General features: G+C 32.2%; 2 protein-coding genes across 4 annotated transcripts; one reads left to right on the top strand and one right to left on the bottom strand.

Annotated features, from left to right (window-relative positions):
- Window positions 1-2,841: 2,841 nt before the first annotated feature.
- Window positions 2,842-4,232, bottom strand: LOC114415023 (glucan endo-1,3-beta-glucosidase). The gene is made up of 2 exons (XM_028379523.1): window positions 4,084-4,232; window positions 2,842-4,008 (listed from the first exon to the last, which is right to left on the bottom strand). The coding sequence occupies exons 1-2, from the start codon at window positions 4,157-4,159 to the stop codon at window positions 2,936-2,938; spliced, it is 1,149 nt and encodes a 382-aa protein (XP_028235324.1). The 5' UTR covers window positions 4,160-4,232; the 3' UTR covers window positions 2,842-2,935.
- A 6,247-nt stretch (window positions 4,233-10,479) lies between these two features.
- On the top strand, window positions 10,480-17,263 carry LOC114415022 (protein TIFY 8-like). Of its 3 annotated transcripts, none has more exons than XM_028379521.1 (6): window positions 10,480-10,964; window positions 11,675-11,862; window positions 11,980-12,416; window positions 12,545-12,632; window positions 16,385-16,613; window positions 16,910-17,263. In XM_028379521.1, the coding sequence occupies exons 1-6, from the start codon at window positions 10,757-10,759 to the stop codon at window positions 16,996-16,998; spliced, it is 1,239 nt and encodes a 412-aa protein (XP_028235322.1). In that variant the 5' UTR covers window positions 10,480-10,756; the 3' UTR covers window positions 16,999-17,263. The 3 variants fall into 3 exon arrangements, with proteins under 3 accessions (XP_028235322.1, XP_028235321.1, XP_028235323.1); XM_028379520.1 differs by having other exon boundaries at window positions 12,542-12,632; XM_028379522.1 differs by having other exon boundaries at window positions 10,748-10,964; window positions 11,683-11,862; window positions 12,542-12,632.
- The last annotated feature ends 983 nt before the right edge of the window (window positions 17,264-18,246 follow it).

Below are 18,246 nucleotides of genomic sequence, written 5' to 3'. Positions count from 1 at the left end.
TAATGTTTTAGTCTTGTAATAAATACTGTGCAAAACTTATCTTTTTCAACATATCAATATCAGTTTATATAGATTATTGGAATATTATCCGTTTTTTATTTTTGGTTGTTGTAAAACTCATTAATAATTTATTCATAATCAAAATTATTTAAAACAACGATAACATAAATAAATAATATTATTCTAAAATTTATTATCAATAATAACATTGAGTAGTTAATAATTCGTGTTGAAGTTTATTAAATTTTATTCATGAGAAGTGTATATATATGCCTTATCTTTTCATAGAGATCAATTTCACTTAAATCATCTGAACATGGTTGGAAGGATAAAAAATAATTTGAAATTTGAAGTATCTCACTATTGCTCATTTTTCTTACAATAAAAATTCAAGAAAATTAGAGTAATCACCTTTTTCATTTATATCATTAAAAAATGAATCATAATAATATTTATACATGTAGGTTATTTTTTTCTCAATATTCACTAAGTTAGTGCATTAAAACAGGTAAGAAATATTACACACACACATATATATATATATATATATATATATATATATATATATATATATATATATATATATATATATATATATAAAATAGATTTATCAAACAAGCTAACATTTTTTTAAACAAAAACATGCAAGCATTTGAAAGATAAATAACTGTATGATTTAATGCATTATAACTCTCTGACAAAAATAATGCATAATGAAAATTTTAATATAATAAATATTTTTTATATTAATTTAAATAGGTTGACTTGTTAGGTTTGAATGACTTAAAGTTTATTCATTTTAACCAAATAGACTTTAATAAAAATATTATTGGTGTATTGGATTAGGATCTTAAAAGATTATTTTAACTTAAAAAGATGTTTTGAATTTTAAAAATTATATAATAATGTTATGATTTATCAGATTTTTTTTAAAGACTTTTATGATAGTTTCGATTTTAATAAATTTATATCATAAAAATTTAAAGATTTAATTTTTTTTATAAATTTATAAGATTTAAAATCACTCTAACAATTTTAAAAATAAAATATAAGATAGAAACTACAAAAATAATTAAAATTACATTTTACAAAATAATATAAGCCACTAAAATAATACTAACATGTTAGAGCCCAGGAGCATTTAATGCTTTGTATGTTCAATGTTACATGAATTTTATTTGTACAATTACTAATTTAGCATGTCATATTATATACCTAAAGTCTATTGCATACTAATAATAACATGAGATTATTGAAAAATCTTTGTTTGGAGAGCATCATATTTCAGTAGCACTTTCTCTCATGGTGTCATTTGATTCCACCATTTTTATTGTGGATAATTCTTCGGCTAACTTTACTTTAACATCCTCTTGTGATGATGAAATTAGTGGATACAACTGAGGCTGCTAGCCTGATGTTTTTCTATGTATAAACTCTTTTGGCCTACATATATGGATAGTTAACCAGCTAGCTTTACCAATTAACACTAATGATTTCTCAGACTTAAGTGTAGATGAATTACAACTTTGAGAATATATAACATGTTTGTCTCTGCTACTTTACACTGTAAATCTATCTTGCATGTGTTCCTACAATGTCTGTCTTGGTTTAGGGACTGTAGAATGACTTTGAGTGTGTTTGGGAAACCATTCAAATGTTGAACGGTTTCCCACTTTCCCAATGTAAAAACGCAAAAGAACGGGAGGGCTTGCTTTGAGTTGAACATGGGTTACATTTGATACAACTCCAATACAAACACATGCTTTGTGGTGTCCTCTGAAAAAGATTGGGGCAGACCCTACTGAAAGAAATAATTCAAGTATATGGTCATTCTTTAACTCAAATATATATGCCCATTCTTTCAAGCTTAAACACTAATTAAAAGCATGGTGCAACTTGTAATCTAAAAGGATATGGATTATTAAACATTCTTTCATGGGACAAAACTATATAAGTGAATTGGGGATATTGTCACAGACAAAAGGATATGGATTAACACCACACAAGCCCATGTAAACTCAAGCACACATACTATTTAGTTAAATAACATTTTGACACTCAAAGCGGGAAACAACTTGATCTGCAAATAGGTCTCTCTCTCTATGTATGTATATTTATATAAACCAGAAACAAAATATATACTTACTATCTTGTCCTTTCCAGAATTTGATTTGAGTACCCAAAGACGCTGAAATCAAAACCGAGAACTCTGAAAAGCTGAAACTCTGAGAATTAATACGAACTCAAAATAAGATTAAAAAACGATAGAGAAAGCAGACACAGACATATGTTTGTTTCAGATAACCACCGATGTCGTATTTCTTTGGAATATGGAGAAAAGGAAAATTAGCATATCATGGGATGGGGTGTTCACTACATATTCATTTTACATGGCATATTGGCATGCCACCATGCAACGAGAATGAAAAAGAAAAGAAAAGAAAATCACTTAGGAAAAGTAAAAGAAATTACCTCAAAGAGATCAACCAAATTCAGCACCCACGGTTTGAAATTCGAAAGCTTGCTTGAGTGTTGCGTCTCGTTCCAACTGTGATCCTCCAAGCACCTCACCTTAAACATGTCCTCCAACAACTCCATTCGGATTACTATAGCAATCCTTAGGGTGTTTTCCAACATCGGAAACACATGCAAAGTTCTTCAACGCGTGACATTTTTAATTTATGCATGCTCTGGGAAACTTAATTTTAATGTTATTTTTTCTTTAAAAAAATGATCTAATTAGGTGTTTGAAAATTTAGAGTGTTAAAAATCATTGCACTAGCATTAGTTTCTAGAATATGTTACTGAAAATAATTAGTTTTCGAAAATTATCAACAACCAAAATCTGAAACTAATTTATGAAAAAAATAATGTTTTTTTTAAATTACAAAGAGTACCTAAATAGAAAAGGAAAGTGCAAAAACAATTGTCAAATTTAAACCCATGTACAAATCAAGCTTAACACAATCACGATTGACAAAAACACTTTATAATGACTATTAGCAACGACAGCTACATTGTTCCTCATTATTATGGGGACGTTATAAACAGGAGTCATATTGGGCCAAAAAAGCCCAAAGTTCCTCTCACAACTTGGGCCAGGCTTTAAATTTTCATCAAATAAAGCAAATATGTAGGTATCAAAAGTCCTATTCGGCATAAGAGGTGTTCCAGCTCCAGAAGTGACGTGTCTAATGAGATTCCCATTGTACTCAGAAGCAGTCTTCGGGTTAACACCAACTTGGGCCGGGTCACAAACCGAGGGCCAGCCCGTTTCAGCAATAACAATCTCAACATCCTCAAAGCCCAAAACCTTCAACGCCGAATAAACCGCGTCAAGTTGCGCATCCAACATGTTCGTGTATCGGAGCTTCGTGTTATCATCAACAACAAAGACACCTGAATTGCTTCGAAAGAGTGCATAATCAAGGGTGCTGCTGGAAGTGCATCCGAAGAAAGGGTAAGGGTTAACCATGAATGGTGCATTTGCGTCTTTGAGAAAGTTAAGCATTGGTTTGATCACGTGCGTGTCGTAGCCTTGTCTGAATTTGGCGGCGGAGGGTGGGCTTGAGTTTGACAAAATGCCCAACGAGTGTGGCGTGGAGATTTTAATGTTGTCGTCTAGTGATGCTGCCACGAGGGCCACGTGGAGGGTTTGCATGGCGGGTACAAGGGTGCTGACGAGGAGTTTGTTGGCGGTGGACAACACTTCGTTGCCTACGAGGATTCGGATTAGTTTGGTCGCGGGGATGAAGGGTTGGACGTTGGTTTTGACCCATTGTTGTGCGTAGGTTAAGTTTGTGATGTCGGGGATTTGGTCGTTGGGGACGGTTATGGTTACCTCTATGCCGGTGTTGCCAAATGCGCGTAGAATTTCAGGGTTCGCGTCGAAGAGTCTCACTTTTTTTATTGTGGTGGATTTTGATAGGAATTTTGCAACCATGGCTGGTGGAGGAAGGTTGTTTGCTACTGTGCCATAATTAACACCAATTCCAATTCCATGTGCTCCTGTGAGGAAGTTAAATGTCAAGAGAGTTGAAATAATACAACAATGGAGAATTGGTATGATGGGCTTATACATACCTTGGATAAGAGCTAATATTGCAACAACCAACAAAGTTGCATTGAGTATTGAAGCCACAAGAGGCGTTTGCTCCATGGCTTCGGTGGATGTGATAAAAAAAAAAAGTAGCTAGTCAGGTGATAATGGTTGATTGAGTCTATGATGAAGTAAACTTGAGATGCTTTGCTTTGGGTTCCGGTGAGGGGACACCTTTTTGTGTGCTGTTTGCTTGCTCCATTGCATCTTCTCTTTTTCTTTTGAATCTCCTATCTTTTTTATCCCCCTTAATCTGTGACACTTTTTTTCCAGGTATATAAATCACAGATATTCTTTATGAAAGAAAATATAGTCTTGTTAGAATATGGTAAAACTAATAGAATAAAAGTGCATAGACACTTCTATATTACTTGAGCTCTTGAGAGAAAATATAAAAATATAGTATGATAGATGATATAATTTAATAGGAAGAGAGAAATAAAAAAAATAAAACTAGATGCATATGATATATGGGTGTCCAAAGACCGGAACACAGATTATTACAAATGATAATTTTTCTTTAAAATATATAACATGATTTCTTAAAACTCAAATTTAAAGTTATATGAGACTGATTAATTAAGCTTAAATAACATGTACCAATTGATATGTGGGTGGTAGTTCCTTTGTGACATTTAGTATAAGAAAATAAAATCTATGCTACATTGCTCGACATTAAACTACTGTTAGCATCTGGAACTGAAACTTATTATAGAATTCAATGTGAATATAATATATTATCTATTAACCAATGAGTGTAACAAAAGCAAGCAGGGAGACAGGGGAATAATCTTTCCTTGCGAGGATGGAGAACAAGGCTTTGGTCAAATTGTACAAAGGCTCTCCTAACAAGCAATCTTCGCCTCTTAAACAAATAACAAATATAAACAAAGGGAGAAAGAAGTTATCTCGAAAGAAGGCAGAGTTATAGGTTCGTTCCATCCATGAGATGGGCAGTGATTAGTTTTTCGTTTATTCCGTATCTCGCTTACTTCTCTTATTTAAGATTTTGAACATCCTATGTAGTAATCCAACAAAAAAAATGGTTATTATCCAACTCAATGAAATAGGCCTCTTTGTAGTCCTAGCTAGGAATGCCACTCATATCCTTTGACTCAACATTAATTAATTCATCAGATTAGGTGTGGCTAATTACACAAACTAATAGATTGGATCACCTAATTTATCTCGTTATATAGCGATTTAGGAAAATTAATTAACCCATCGAATTTAACTTGTTTTGCAACTGTTAGTGATTGAGATTGATGCAAATGAGAAAAAAAATGGCATACAAAATTGACCCGTGGGAAAAACCTATGTATATTACCCATCCATGGGCTGCAATTATAGAGGCTGGGAAACAAATTTCTTTGTGGAGTTTGACAAAGACAACAAACATGAGCATTATAATGGATCAGGCTGCACGTACTTTATATATGACTAGTCCTTCTCTGTTCTCTCCTCCGTCTGAAAAATTGTGCTACTACGTATATCAACTCGGTTAAGCAACGATTACCAGCATCTTTATAAATAATTAGCAATGCTCATCAAATCTGTTTATTCCCCAATTTCATGAGATTTGCTAAACTCATGATACCACTTGTTATCAAAGAATAACGTCGTACCTTTGATACCGCCTCCGTTATAATACAATTTAGTTTTCTAGTCCTGAATTTACATAAACTGGTGTATGTAAATGGCATTTTCATTACCTATATATCCTTAATTAACCTTCAATCCAACAACTGAGTCGGCAAGAAATTATCATCCAATTGTGGATTCTGATTCAGAAATGAGTTTATTGGAGATACAATTAGTTCACGCGCGTTGTGCAGAAATATCGCTAGCATCGCCAAATATATAACACTTTATTATGCTTCTTTTTTAATTTACGCTTTTATTGGTTGATTGATACATTTAACTTTATGAGTTGAATAAATAAAGTTGTACTTTTCATAGAAATCCATGTTATTAGGTGATCTAATATTGATTTTAGAATTACTTAATAGTATGTGACTTCATACTCACCAGTAATCTTTGGCTTAAAAAAAATACCCACCACCTGTAATCTATTATACACTTTCTTTTTCTTTCATGAGAAAATTGTGGAGGAACGAACTCATATACCAATGATTGTAGTTGACTAACTTGACATAGTGGTCTATAATTAGATGATACTGTTTTCTTTTATATTTTTTTCTTTATATCTTTTTTTAATCACAATTCATTTTATATAACATTGTTTTTTCTATTTCTGTTTTTCTCTTTTGCTATAAAATATATGTTGTGGATTTTTGTTACACAAAGAACATTGTTCCTGTAAGGTTTAGACTTGCCTGGTTGGTAATTGAAGCTAGCAAGGAATGAAGAAAATTAATGAGGCATATGAAGGGTTATACCACTTGGCTAATTGGCTTGCTTTGCATTGCAAGATGCATAGGAGGGGGGAATTTTTTGTAGAATCTGAGGACATGATACCCAGGCCAGGGTCTTGCCCACGAGTTAAAGAGAGCATAGACATGACTTGTGGCTGTGGTTCGAAAAGTTTGCAACTTGATAACACTTTGCAAATATAACATATATAGATGAAACAGAAGATCTATAATTCAGAAAGCAAAAGCATTTTTTGATTTAAATGCTGAACAACTGTAAGGACCCAGTGAATTGCTAGGAGTAAAAAAAAAAGGTTCATCAGAAAATGTGTTTGGTACCAACACGAGAGCAATAATTGACAATTTGAACCCATGGGAATCGCTTCACATTTATTCACAGCAGTTAATAAAGATTTTTCTTCTTCTTCTTTTCTTTTTTTGTATTTTTCAAGACATTAGTGATGGCACCAATCTTTCTTTCACATTTCTTCCACATAGATTAGTATTTGCCAACACGAATACACAGTAATGTTCTTTACACAGTAAAATATTATTTGTGAGTCGATCAATTGTGAAAATTTTTGTAAAAATAATGACAACTAAAGTTGAATTAATAGTTTAAATGAGTCTTGTAGATACATGTGTTACTGTAGAACTAGTAATATTAATTCATTCACAACATATTGAATAGCCTTGGTAGGAGCTGAAATTTGTAGCCAAAAGCATGTACTCATGTGCAACTGCATGAGTTATTTCAAATTATGCAAGAAAAGGAAAATTTTTCAGATTTACGTACTGTATATGCAGGATAAAGTTATATAAAGTTTTACTTTGTTAAGAGAGTGAAAAGAAAAAAGTAGGAAAAAGAAGGATTTTTTTAAAAAAAATTTTAGTAGAAGAAGATTTTTTTTTCTTATCTCACGTTTGAATGTGCAAAAATAAAAAATATAAAAAAAAACATGTATGCAAAAATAAGATAAATACCTTCAAAGGGAAGAAAAGCATGAAAATAAAATGTCTACATCGTCTTTAAATAAGAAAAAAGTCTTCTTGGGACGAAACCAAAATTAGTGTAGCTGAGCTAAAGCTTTCCTTTATCTCATGTTCATAAATGAATCAAACGAACTGCGTTAAGGAATATGGATGAATATTTGGAAGTTTTTATTCCTTTTATATTCATTTGCTCTGTTTTTTCAACTGCAAGAAACATATTTTAAGAGTAAGTTTGACGAGTTGTTTATCTCAATTTTAGAAAAAATAAATATTACCTGGATCTTTGGTATAGCCAAACTTACTTCCACAATCAACACACTTTTTGTCTTTGCTTCAGTGTAAATATAGAAGAAAAAAAATTGTAGCGAAGATAGAATGAAATTATAAAATTTTCTTTATTTGAAATGAGAAATAAGATGGAAGAAAAAATTTAGTAGGTACTACACACACAAAAAATTAACTTGCCCTAAAATGAGGGGAAATATTTGTTTTATTATTATTTCTTTGTTTTACCTTTTAAGTAATTTTTTTAAAATAGAAAAACTTAAATAAACTTTATTCTCTATAAAATAGGTTTTATTTTTATTTTATTTAGTCTTTTAAAATTTATTATTTTAGTTTTTACTATTAAGAAAATTATTACTAAATTATTTTTTGATTAAAAAATAGTTTACAAAGGACTTAAATAAATTATTTCAAAAACAAATATCTATTATCTAGCATTTTTTAATAGCCGCGACCCTTGTGATGAACGAGGACGCTTGTTACTGGCCTCCTATCATTATCTCATTATCCAGGTCGTTCGTGTGTGCAATAAAGATGTGGAATTGTGGGTGTTATTAGCGATGTCACTTGTAAATCTTGACTTTTTAGTGACACATTTCAATAATGATATTTTTTTAATATTAAATAGCTATGGCTATTATTATTGATTGCGAACTATGATATAATATCTCCTTTCTTCATTGATCTGAACTCAGGCTGATGTATGTACAATGCAATAAAGATTCAAGAGTAGGTATTATCTCTACAAATTTATTAAATGCATAGATAGCCCATATGCACATAAATTTATTTATTTTTTATATGTAAAAATTAAACAAACTACAAAATTTACAATATTCATATATTCTATTCAACCAACTAATTAAACTACACCTCTTAATATATAATTTTAGTTTAGATGACATGTATAAATTGAATTAATTTTAAAAAATTAGAGACTAAATTAAATTTAAAAAAACAAAAAACTAAATTAAATCTAAAAAATAAATTAGAAAAAAATTAATTTAATCTAAATTAAAAGTATTAGGAATGAACTTGGTTGTACCAGTTATTTTCTTAAAATTAATTAGTTTTTTCTCTTAAAAAAATATTTTTTTACTAAAAATAAGATATGCTTACTATGAAAAGTTATGAAATTAACTCTAAAAAACATTGAGATCACCAAATAAATTTTATTTCTTTAACAAAATTTTCTTTGTAAGAATGACCAAAAAAAATCCCTATCAACAAACTTAAAAACAAGATATTCTTATAACTAAAAGTGATTTCACCAATCTCTAGAGGCAGAAATATCTAAAAATCGGTTTGCCTACCACATTTTTGGGCTAATAGTTTGCCTTTTCTGCACTTCGCACGTATTCTCATGCACTCCACACATTTCTACACTAGCTAGCATCTATACTATCTAATGTGCACTCGATGCATTTCCTGGTATCAAAGTCTCTTGCTAATTTGTGTTCAACACTTAAATTTGTGTGCTTATAAGTATTGTTATGAAAATTAATTTAAATGACTAGGATAGGGAATTTTTGAACCAAATTTTAGAATAAAGAAAACTGAGTTTTAAAACTAAAAATAATTCTAAACTAAAAACTAATTGATAGTTTTTTAAAAATTTCAAACTTACTTGAACATATTTTTTTAGCTTAATTATCTTTTTTAATTCTTGAAAATTTGGATAGATCCGTCTTGTCCCCAAGTTAAAAAAAAGTTATAGTCTATAATTTCAAATAGTTTTTTTTAGTAAAATACAAACAGCATTAATAAAAATAATGATTTGACACTTGTATGTTCTTGTGCGCCACATTATCATTTTTGTTAATATTATTTCTCTTCCTAAACTAAAAATGGATTGTCTTAAATTAAAAGGACTCAAGATTTTTTTTTTAATTTGGGAAACTAAAACAGATTCATCTCAAGAAATATGTTAACAACATCTCTTCAACACATTTTTTCTTTTTTAACATGTTCTTTATCATTGATTGAGTTTTATGGGAGATCTCAAATTTAAAGGAATTTCATATTTCATGTAATGATTCATTCTCTTAATTGTATAATTTTGAATAAATTTTAATCAGCATTGACTTAAGTTGTGCACTGTGTTAAAAAACAATGTTAAAGAATATGTTATTAGTAGTGTTTTTTTTTTTATCTTAACTTTTAGAGACTAAACGATAGTTGAATTTATTTTTCTTTTCTTTTCCTAATCCTTTAAATAAATTTACTTGACCCTTAAGATAGCCTCAAGCTCACCTGAATTGAATCGAATTAAACTAACTTGCAAGGTCCGGAAAGAAAGAATGCCATATATTTCGAGCAATTTCATTACTCGACATAAATATATAAATAGCATGATTGATTAGTAAACAAGTGCCGTTTATACTTATTTTAATAAGAATAAGAAGAGACACAATGTAAATCACATCACATTCTAAACAGATCCATTTCCCCAGATTAGACCATAATTATTAGTTAATTTAGTTAGTTTTCTCTCTCTCTCTCTCTAATGTAAGGTTCCATTTGCTAAAGATGAATAAAAATTTAAAGAAAATAAATTAGAATAATATTTTAAAATTAAATAGAATATTAAAATAAAAATTTCACATCATTTTAATATTATTTTTTTTAGTCTTTTTCCTCTCTTCTGCAAATCAATTCACCTAAGAAGAGAAAGAATACAATCTGACAAAAGTCACAACAAGTTTATCATTACAGTAACGACAACATTAAATATCCACACACCCAACCACCCACAGTCACAGGCCGAGGAAGGACAGCATAACAGAGACAGACATGCGTCCATTAAAATGAACAGAACACACAACACAACAATTGCGAACAAAGAAAGAACCTTTTGCTTTTCTTTTTTTCCCTCTCTCTCCCTCCGAAAAGAACTGATTCTCTCTCTCTCTGTGCCTTTTATCTTTTTTCTTTCTTTCTTTTTTAACAGATCGTTCTTCTTCTTCCCACTCACTCTCACTCTCTGTGTTGGTGAGATGGGTATGTCATGGCTGTGCTGCTGAGAATGGCTCAGCCTCACAATGGCAACACCAACAACACTTCAAACCAGCAATTGGTACTCCATGACTTTCTGGGTATGAGGCCCGCCGCCGATTCCCCCAAAACCGCCGATGTCAGGTTACCGGAGCCTTCGGCCTCCGCCTCTTCCACCGGAGGACGCGGCCCCTTCTCCGCCACCTCCGACATCGCTTCCGGTGCGTGCTACTTTGCTATAAAAAAAATAAAAGCCAAATATTTTTTTAAAGGGGCATTACTCGTTGCCCTTGAAGCCCTTATTTTCTTAGCATTTAATCTCATCCACTGATGTTATCTACCATCTCTTTCTCTTAGTGGGGTACCTTTCTGATGGATTAGATTAGTGAGGTCAGTGTTCGGTTCGGTTGCTTCTGTTGTCTTTGTTTACTTCATATGCTTTCTTTTTTTCCCCCTTTTTTCTCGAGTTTTTGTTACTTCATTTTCTGATGTCTTTTAACACTTTATCATCTAGTGTGTTTTTAGTTGGTTGGTTTTTCTTTTTTCTTTTTTCTTCTGGTATGTGAATATATTGTCAGGGTTTTTCAGTATGGTGTTTTGATTTGACACTTTGTTTCTCTCTTCTACAAGTTTAATTTCATGTACCAAGTGGGGGGATTGAATTCATGGTGAAAATTTCTGTTGTTTTCAGGTTATGTTCTGTCAACATTTGTGCATAGGGTAATAATGAGGATATCGGGTTTTGGGTTTTTATCACAATTATTGATATTGTATTGTCTCTCTTCTTTTATTGGCCTTTTCATCTATAAACGACCATTTCCTTTTTTTTAGTTATAGTTGAAAATATAAATTATTTATGGAAGTGTTTATTATCTTTGAAGTGTTTTTGTTTTTTTGAATGTAATGTTTTTCCCCCTCATCAATTTGGTAGAAAAACAGGTAGGAAATCATCTCGAGGGAGTTCCATTCTATGGCCCGAGGAGTGATTTTTCTGGCACTGAGATAAGCAACAGATTAGTGGGAAGCAAGAGAAGTAATTCTGATTCCACTTTTATGGGTTCCTCCAGAGATGCCTTCCAATTGGTCCCTGATTCCTTTCAAAACTCACATTTGATGAAGGTTGCTTTGAGTTATTGCTTAATTATTCTTCTCCAATGTTCTCAATGACCAAAAAGGAAAAATACTTTTGCTTTTGTCTTCTTTGCTTTGATATCTTGGATATCTGATTTTACACAGGTTCTCCGGAATGCAGCTGGAGGAGAAAGGCCTAGAAGGCCCAATGATGATGCAGTGTTACTTGGTATGCAGTCAATGAAGCCATCTTCTTCTCAGATATTTCAGCCTCCCACCAGCACTAAGATTGATGCCAATAAATGGGAACGGTCTATTCTCATGAATGTTGGCCCTTCCATGCAGCATCCACCGCGTGGGGTGCAATTGGCACCTTTTGTGCACCAAATGGCTTCAAGCAAGATTAGGGATACCAATGCTGGCCCTTCATTCATTTCTCAGTCAGCTGCTGATGAAGGTTCTAGAACTGGAATCAAGGGCCCTGGAATTTTAAGTTCTGCAGCTGCTACAGCCACTGAGAAAAGTATTCCATCTGCTGTGATGCTTGGTGGCAGCAGGCCAAAGCCTGGAACTAATGTAGTAGAATCATCCACACATCCAAGGTAAATTCTTTCTTATAAATAGAGTTGCTCAATTCCTCTTGGTTCTTGTTTATTTTTCACTCCCTTTAACTTCGGAAAAAGGAGAAGTTGCTTGACTTTATGCATTTCATAATTGATACTGACAGCAGTCAACATGGGCTAACTTCTGCCAGCCGCCAGATGACTATTTTTTATGGAGGCCAAGCTCATGTTTTTGATGATGTCCACCCTCATAAGGTCTGGCCTCTACTTGTTAGCATGACATATTTGTTTATTGCATTTAGTGAAATAACAACAACAACAACAACAACAACAACAACAATGACAATAGCCTTATCCCATTAGGTTTGGTTAGCTACATGGATCACATGATGTCATTAGGCTTGGTTAAAAACCAAATTCTCGGGATATTTTTTTTTTTGTTTTTTGAAACAATTCTCAGGGTATATTATTCACCATGAGACTTCTTTTAATAATTTCCTCCAATTTCCTTTTTGGTTTCTTTCTACCCCTTTTCACAAGGCTAAAAACCATGCAATCTGTTCTCCTCGCTGGTGGCTTCAGCAGCCTTCTTTGCATGTGTTTATACCATCTTAACCAATTTTCTTTTATCTTTTCCTTGATAGGTGTCACACCAATATATTTTCCTATACAATCATTTTGTATCCTATCTTTTCTTGTGTGGCAACAAGTCCTTTACATTCTCATTTATGTTACTCTATTTTTTTCTCTCTTGTTGACCCTTTAAAGCCCAAATACTCACTACCACAATATATTGTATTTGATTCCTATATGTCTCCAAAGTTCAAGTTTAGAGTTAGAGGTACTATAAAATTATTCACATGACTTCGCCTAATAGCTTTTTTTTTTTGACAAGGATAGCTTTAGCTTTTTGGGTTTGTTGGTTCATGACATTATATTAGAGCTTTGTAAGCTATAGCTCGAGGGTGAGTTTTAGAATATATGAAAAATATTTCCTAATATCAATATTGTATCTTAAGATACTTAAGAGTGTCTTAGGTGATATCCTAGGATTGTTTTCCATATTTTTTAAAATTTCATATTCACTTTCCTTATTTAATTAGGATTTGAAGTCTAGTACAAGTTTAAATAGGGATTGTTGTTTTGTCTTTTGTAACATATAGTGTTATCAATGGTGAATGGCTGAACACTGAAATTCCACCATATAAAAATGCCATTGCACCTTATGGCGGGCCTTCCTTCACAAATTGGCTATGGTGGTTGGCAAAAAATCCACTACGCTGTTCCACAATGGCCGCTATTTAACAACACTGACATATCTAACACATTGCAAATAATATTCATACATACTTTCTCTATTTTTTATTGGCAAATGTTAGCCGTTAGTTTTGTTAGAATGTCAGTGGGAGGGATTTGAACCCATGACCTCTTCTTCCCCCCTTCTTCCTTCAACCACCAAGCTAATCTTATAACTCCCCTTACCTTCTCTACCTAAATCCTTTTAATTTCAACAGTCTCCATTTGTCTAGACTCTAGATCAAGTTGAGTTTGAACATAATGTAGATAGACCAGACCTCTGCATTGTCCACCCTTCAAGTCCAAAAGGCTCTTGCATGAGAGGGTATGTTAAAGATTTAATATAGTATGAAAGCATTCATGTGCCTTCACATAATAGCTTAAGCTTTTGGGATACTTAGTTCATAACAGTATGCTCTTTGTCCTGAAATGATATTTTTAGCAGCAATGGGATGCAGCTCTGGGAGCTCTTTATTGTCTTGAGTTTCAAAATTTGTTTGCATTTACTACTGGTTTTCATCAATTTTCTCATCTGTGACCCCCTTATAATGTAGATTAATTCAATTGAAAATCTATTTGTTTTATGCTTAGCTTCTAATCTTCTATAGATCTCTTATTCATTTACAGATATATTGTTATTAACATTGATGTGATGCTTTAAAACTAGTTAAACTTATGAGATACTTTAATTCAAAAGGAAATAGATCCACACTTGATACACATTTTCACTCTAGAGGATCCAAGTCTGTGAGTATGTGTGTAATCATTGCCTTGTCTTTGAATGGGATATTGGGATCAGGTGCTGTTTTTTACACATGTTTATGACAGCTATCATACAACTACAACCAAATAATGGTGGTATGATACAGCTCATATAGTTTGGAATCAAATAAAACCAATGTATGATAACTAATGCTCTTTCAATAAAGTGGGGTGCAATGCTTCTGATTCTGAGTGGAAAAAAGGGGTAAAACCCCCTGTGGTGGCCACTAAGCATTTTATCTGTCAAAGAGCCATTGGTGTAAAACCCCCTGTGGTGGCCACTAAGCATTTTATCTGTCAAAGAGCCATTTCTATAAAATGAAAGACACATCTGATGGATTGGAAGTCGTTTGAATTGCTGAACGTCTTGTTTGATATTGTATATTAATTCTGAGGTGCTGGTTATTGTTTCCCAATGTTATTGTTTTGTTGTGGTACATTTTTGGAGAATCAGAATCTTTCTTGTTAATTTAAAGTTTTAACAATAAAATCAAATTAGGAGGCACACAGGCTGTGTTGGGCCAACGAAAATTTGCTGATTAGATGATTTCAGATTGGATTGGTGTTGGTAAATTTGTCAAATAACCTGATGCAAGGGTTAAACATTTAATTTTTGTATTTTTTAAATAATAATAAAAAATTAAAGAGTAAGAATTTCAGATTATACACACATGCACACATGTCCAGCATATGTAAACCTGATACCTGACCAGATTATATTAGGTTTAAGGTAATTCTACCCAATGTGGCTTGTTATTCAATCCGACAATTTTTAATTGGAATGAGTTTGGTTGATTGGGTTGGTATGGTTTGTCCAATCTGTGGGCAACCCTAATCAAAATACAGTGAGGATCTGTTTAATTGATGTACCCTTAATTCTAACTTGGTTAGTGTTAGGCGATTGACAAGTGTACCAAATGTCCAAGTAATATAGTCTTGAAAGCCCGAGTGAATTTCACAGGGATTTTGTGTTGTAATGATCTTGGATACTTTTCAATTTATAAGTGAAGAAACAATAAAAGAGAGGGGTAGAAGAAAGAATAGGAAACAATAATGGTGAATTATAAGTAATAAAAAGCAAGAGAATTAAAAGCAGACAATTAAGAAGGGAATTCAATGAAATGCAAGTGTTAGGACTTAGCATGCCTTTTCTGCCTAGGATGTATGAAGTTATGATTTTTCTTTATCAATTCAATTGGATCTATTCTATCCACGTCTATTCATTTACTTGCCGCCTGATTCCTCACGATGACAAACCTATTTTATTTATCTATCTCCCAAATCCCTTTGAAAAGATTCAACAAATAAAATGCATTAAGTCTAAATTCTAGATGTTCGCAAATGCATGGACATAAAATTATCATTCTATGTCTAGTAATGATTTTCTTATGAAATCTTTTCTTGTTGTTTTATTAGAAGTTACCCTTTTCCGAGTGTTTAACCCCTTAAATTGATTCATACATACTTTCTTTAAACCTTAATTAGAAGTTATCCTCTCCCAAGTGTCTAATCCCTAAAAGAATGTAAAGATGAAAATGCAAGATAAAAATAGAAAAGATAATAGAATAGAAAAATCTGGAAAGAACTCCTGTCCAGATTTAACGAAACATCAATTCTTTCACACTTAAGCGTAAATAATTGCTAAATAATTATTTTTAAAGATAATTTTACTTAATTTTCTATTATCAAAGTACAATTATTTAGCTGTTATCAGTTAGCTTTTCCATGGAATTATTATTCTTCTGTATATCTGTAACAAACTTATCTTAATAGCTAGGTTTGAATATTAAGTATGAGCAAGCTATGAACTGAAGTCATAATATAATAGACTTTCTTTTATTGTTAACTCTGTTGGGTCATTCCGCTGATCTGAAATTTATGTGCATGCAAAATAAGCAGTATGGTTTCGGATTTTATAGTGACTTCTGCATGCTCTGTGATGCATGCAGGCAGATGTTATAATGGCTTTGGCTGGGTCAAATGGAGGATCTTGGTCCACTGCATTCTCGCCTAAATCTGCTGTAAAGATGGTTAATGATGGTATCTTGCATAGCGGAGAAAATGAAACAGGTGTAGTTAGTAATGCAGCATTCCCACAGGAGCTTCATGGGAAATTGTCTATTACTGGCAGTTCTAGCCATGCCATTGGGCTTGGTGATCGAGTAACTACTCCAGCGGGTAAGCCTCGAACTGAAACATAGTACCTGGTTTGGTTTGGCTACATTCTATTGTCATATCATACTCCGAATTGTGTTGTTTGCAAAATAAAAGATATTTTACCCCATAACAATAGGAGAATACTGAACCTTCAGTTGACCTTATAGGCCATGCTTTCTAAATTCAGTAGAATGTCACATTCTTTGACCAATAAAAATAAGTGGACCATGGGTGGTCCAAAACTGGACCACTGTATAACAACTCATCTTTTGAACTAAATTTGTTACTGATTGACATTGCTGAATAACTGGTCATAGGGAAACACCATGGAAACGTTTTTGCGAAAGATACAAGAAATCCGGTCCAACCACCAGATCCCAGTTCTGAAGACAAAAGAGCACAGTGATAGGAGTTTGAGGCTGAAAGGTTTTTGTGTTCCTATTTATTGGAAGGCTTATTTTGATTCCCGTCGGGGTATCATTCACTTCCTTTGTCAAATTTTCTTCAGATCTTTCAACTCCACCCCCTCCCAATTGGTCTTTTCCTCCCTTTTTTCAATGTATGTGGGGAGCAAGAGTAGGATGATTGTTTAAAGAATCCTAATAGATATATATCAAGATAGTTTATGAAGTGCTTTCAACGTTAGAAATATCTTTATTGCAGATTCTAAACTGTCTAACTTATTCGGAGAAGTAGCTATGCGATTACTTTTAGTCTTGTGCATCCATTTAAACACTATTAAAAGATACAACAAGATGATAAGAGATGATGAAAAGTGAAAATGTGATTCTAATTCAGATCATTGTACACTTGACTGCTCTTTATATGCACATGCATGAATGCTATTGCCGTGGATCAAAACTACCAGATAACTACTGTAACGAAAATATTATCTATGTAACTGTCGGGTGAGATAATTAACATCCCTAATGTTGTCTTTGTCTTCTATTTGCGGTGACAAACAACGCCTTGCATCCTTCAACTGCCGTAGTTGTGTTTTTTTCCACCTCATTATTGGACTAAATATTTATTAATTTTATTAATAACGGAGAACCTGAAAATCACTTAGTAGGAAATTTCTTTATTCATAATATTCAAACCTGATACTAATGGAATTAAATTTAGTTTCACTTTGACTAACAGTACAATTTCTTTATTCATAATATTCAAACTGCAGAAAAAAGGTAAACAAAATCAAATAAATAAAGAATTTATTATAGATTCAGCAAATATACCTAAAAAAATGCATTTACTCTTTAATCATCTAGGAAAAATATATCTATAGATACTTAAATAGATATTCATACAAATGAATCATGTGTCAAGAACCAAATTTGAATTGATGACTTTAGTCCTTTACTCTACCAACTGAGTTATTTCGACCATTTTTAACAATAATACTCATTTTTATTTAAAAAAATTAATGGAGTATATGTCATTCAATCTATATCAACTAAGTGTAAAAAAAAAGAAAAAATAGAAGTTTGTAAGTTAATTTCAGTAGTAGGAATTATTGATACTAATGAATTTGAATTTAGTTTCACTTTGACTTTTATTCATGTTATTCAAATGAATTTGAATTTAGTTTCACTTTGAGTAAGAGTACCTTGGTTGGAATGGTGTCATACCGTAGGAATACAGTAAACAAACTTTA

The sequence above is a fragment of the Glycine soja genome, chromosome 6 (genome assembly GCF_004193775.1).
Source record: "Glycine soja cultivar W05 chromosome 6, ASM419377v2, whole genome shotgun sequence".
Lineage (NCBI taxonomy): Eukaryota > Viridiplantae > Streptophyta > Magnoliopsida > Fabales > Fabaceae > Glycine > Glycine soja.
This window is presented reverse-complemented; position numbering and strand designations above follow the sequence as displayed.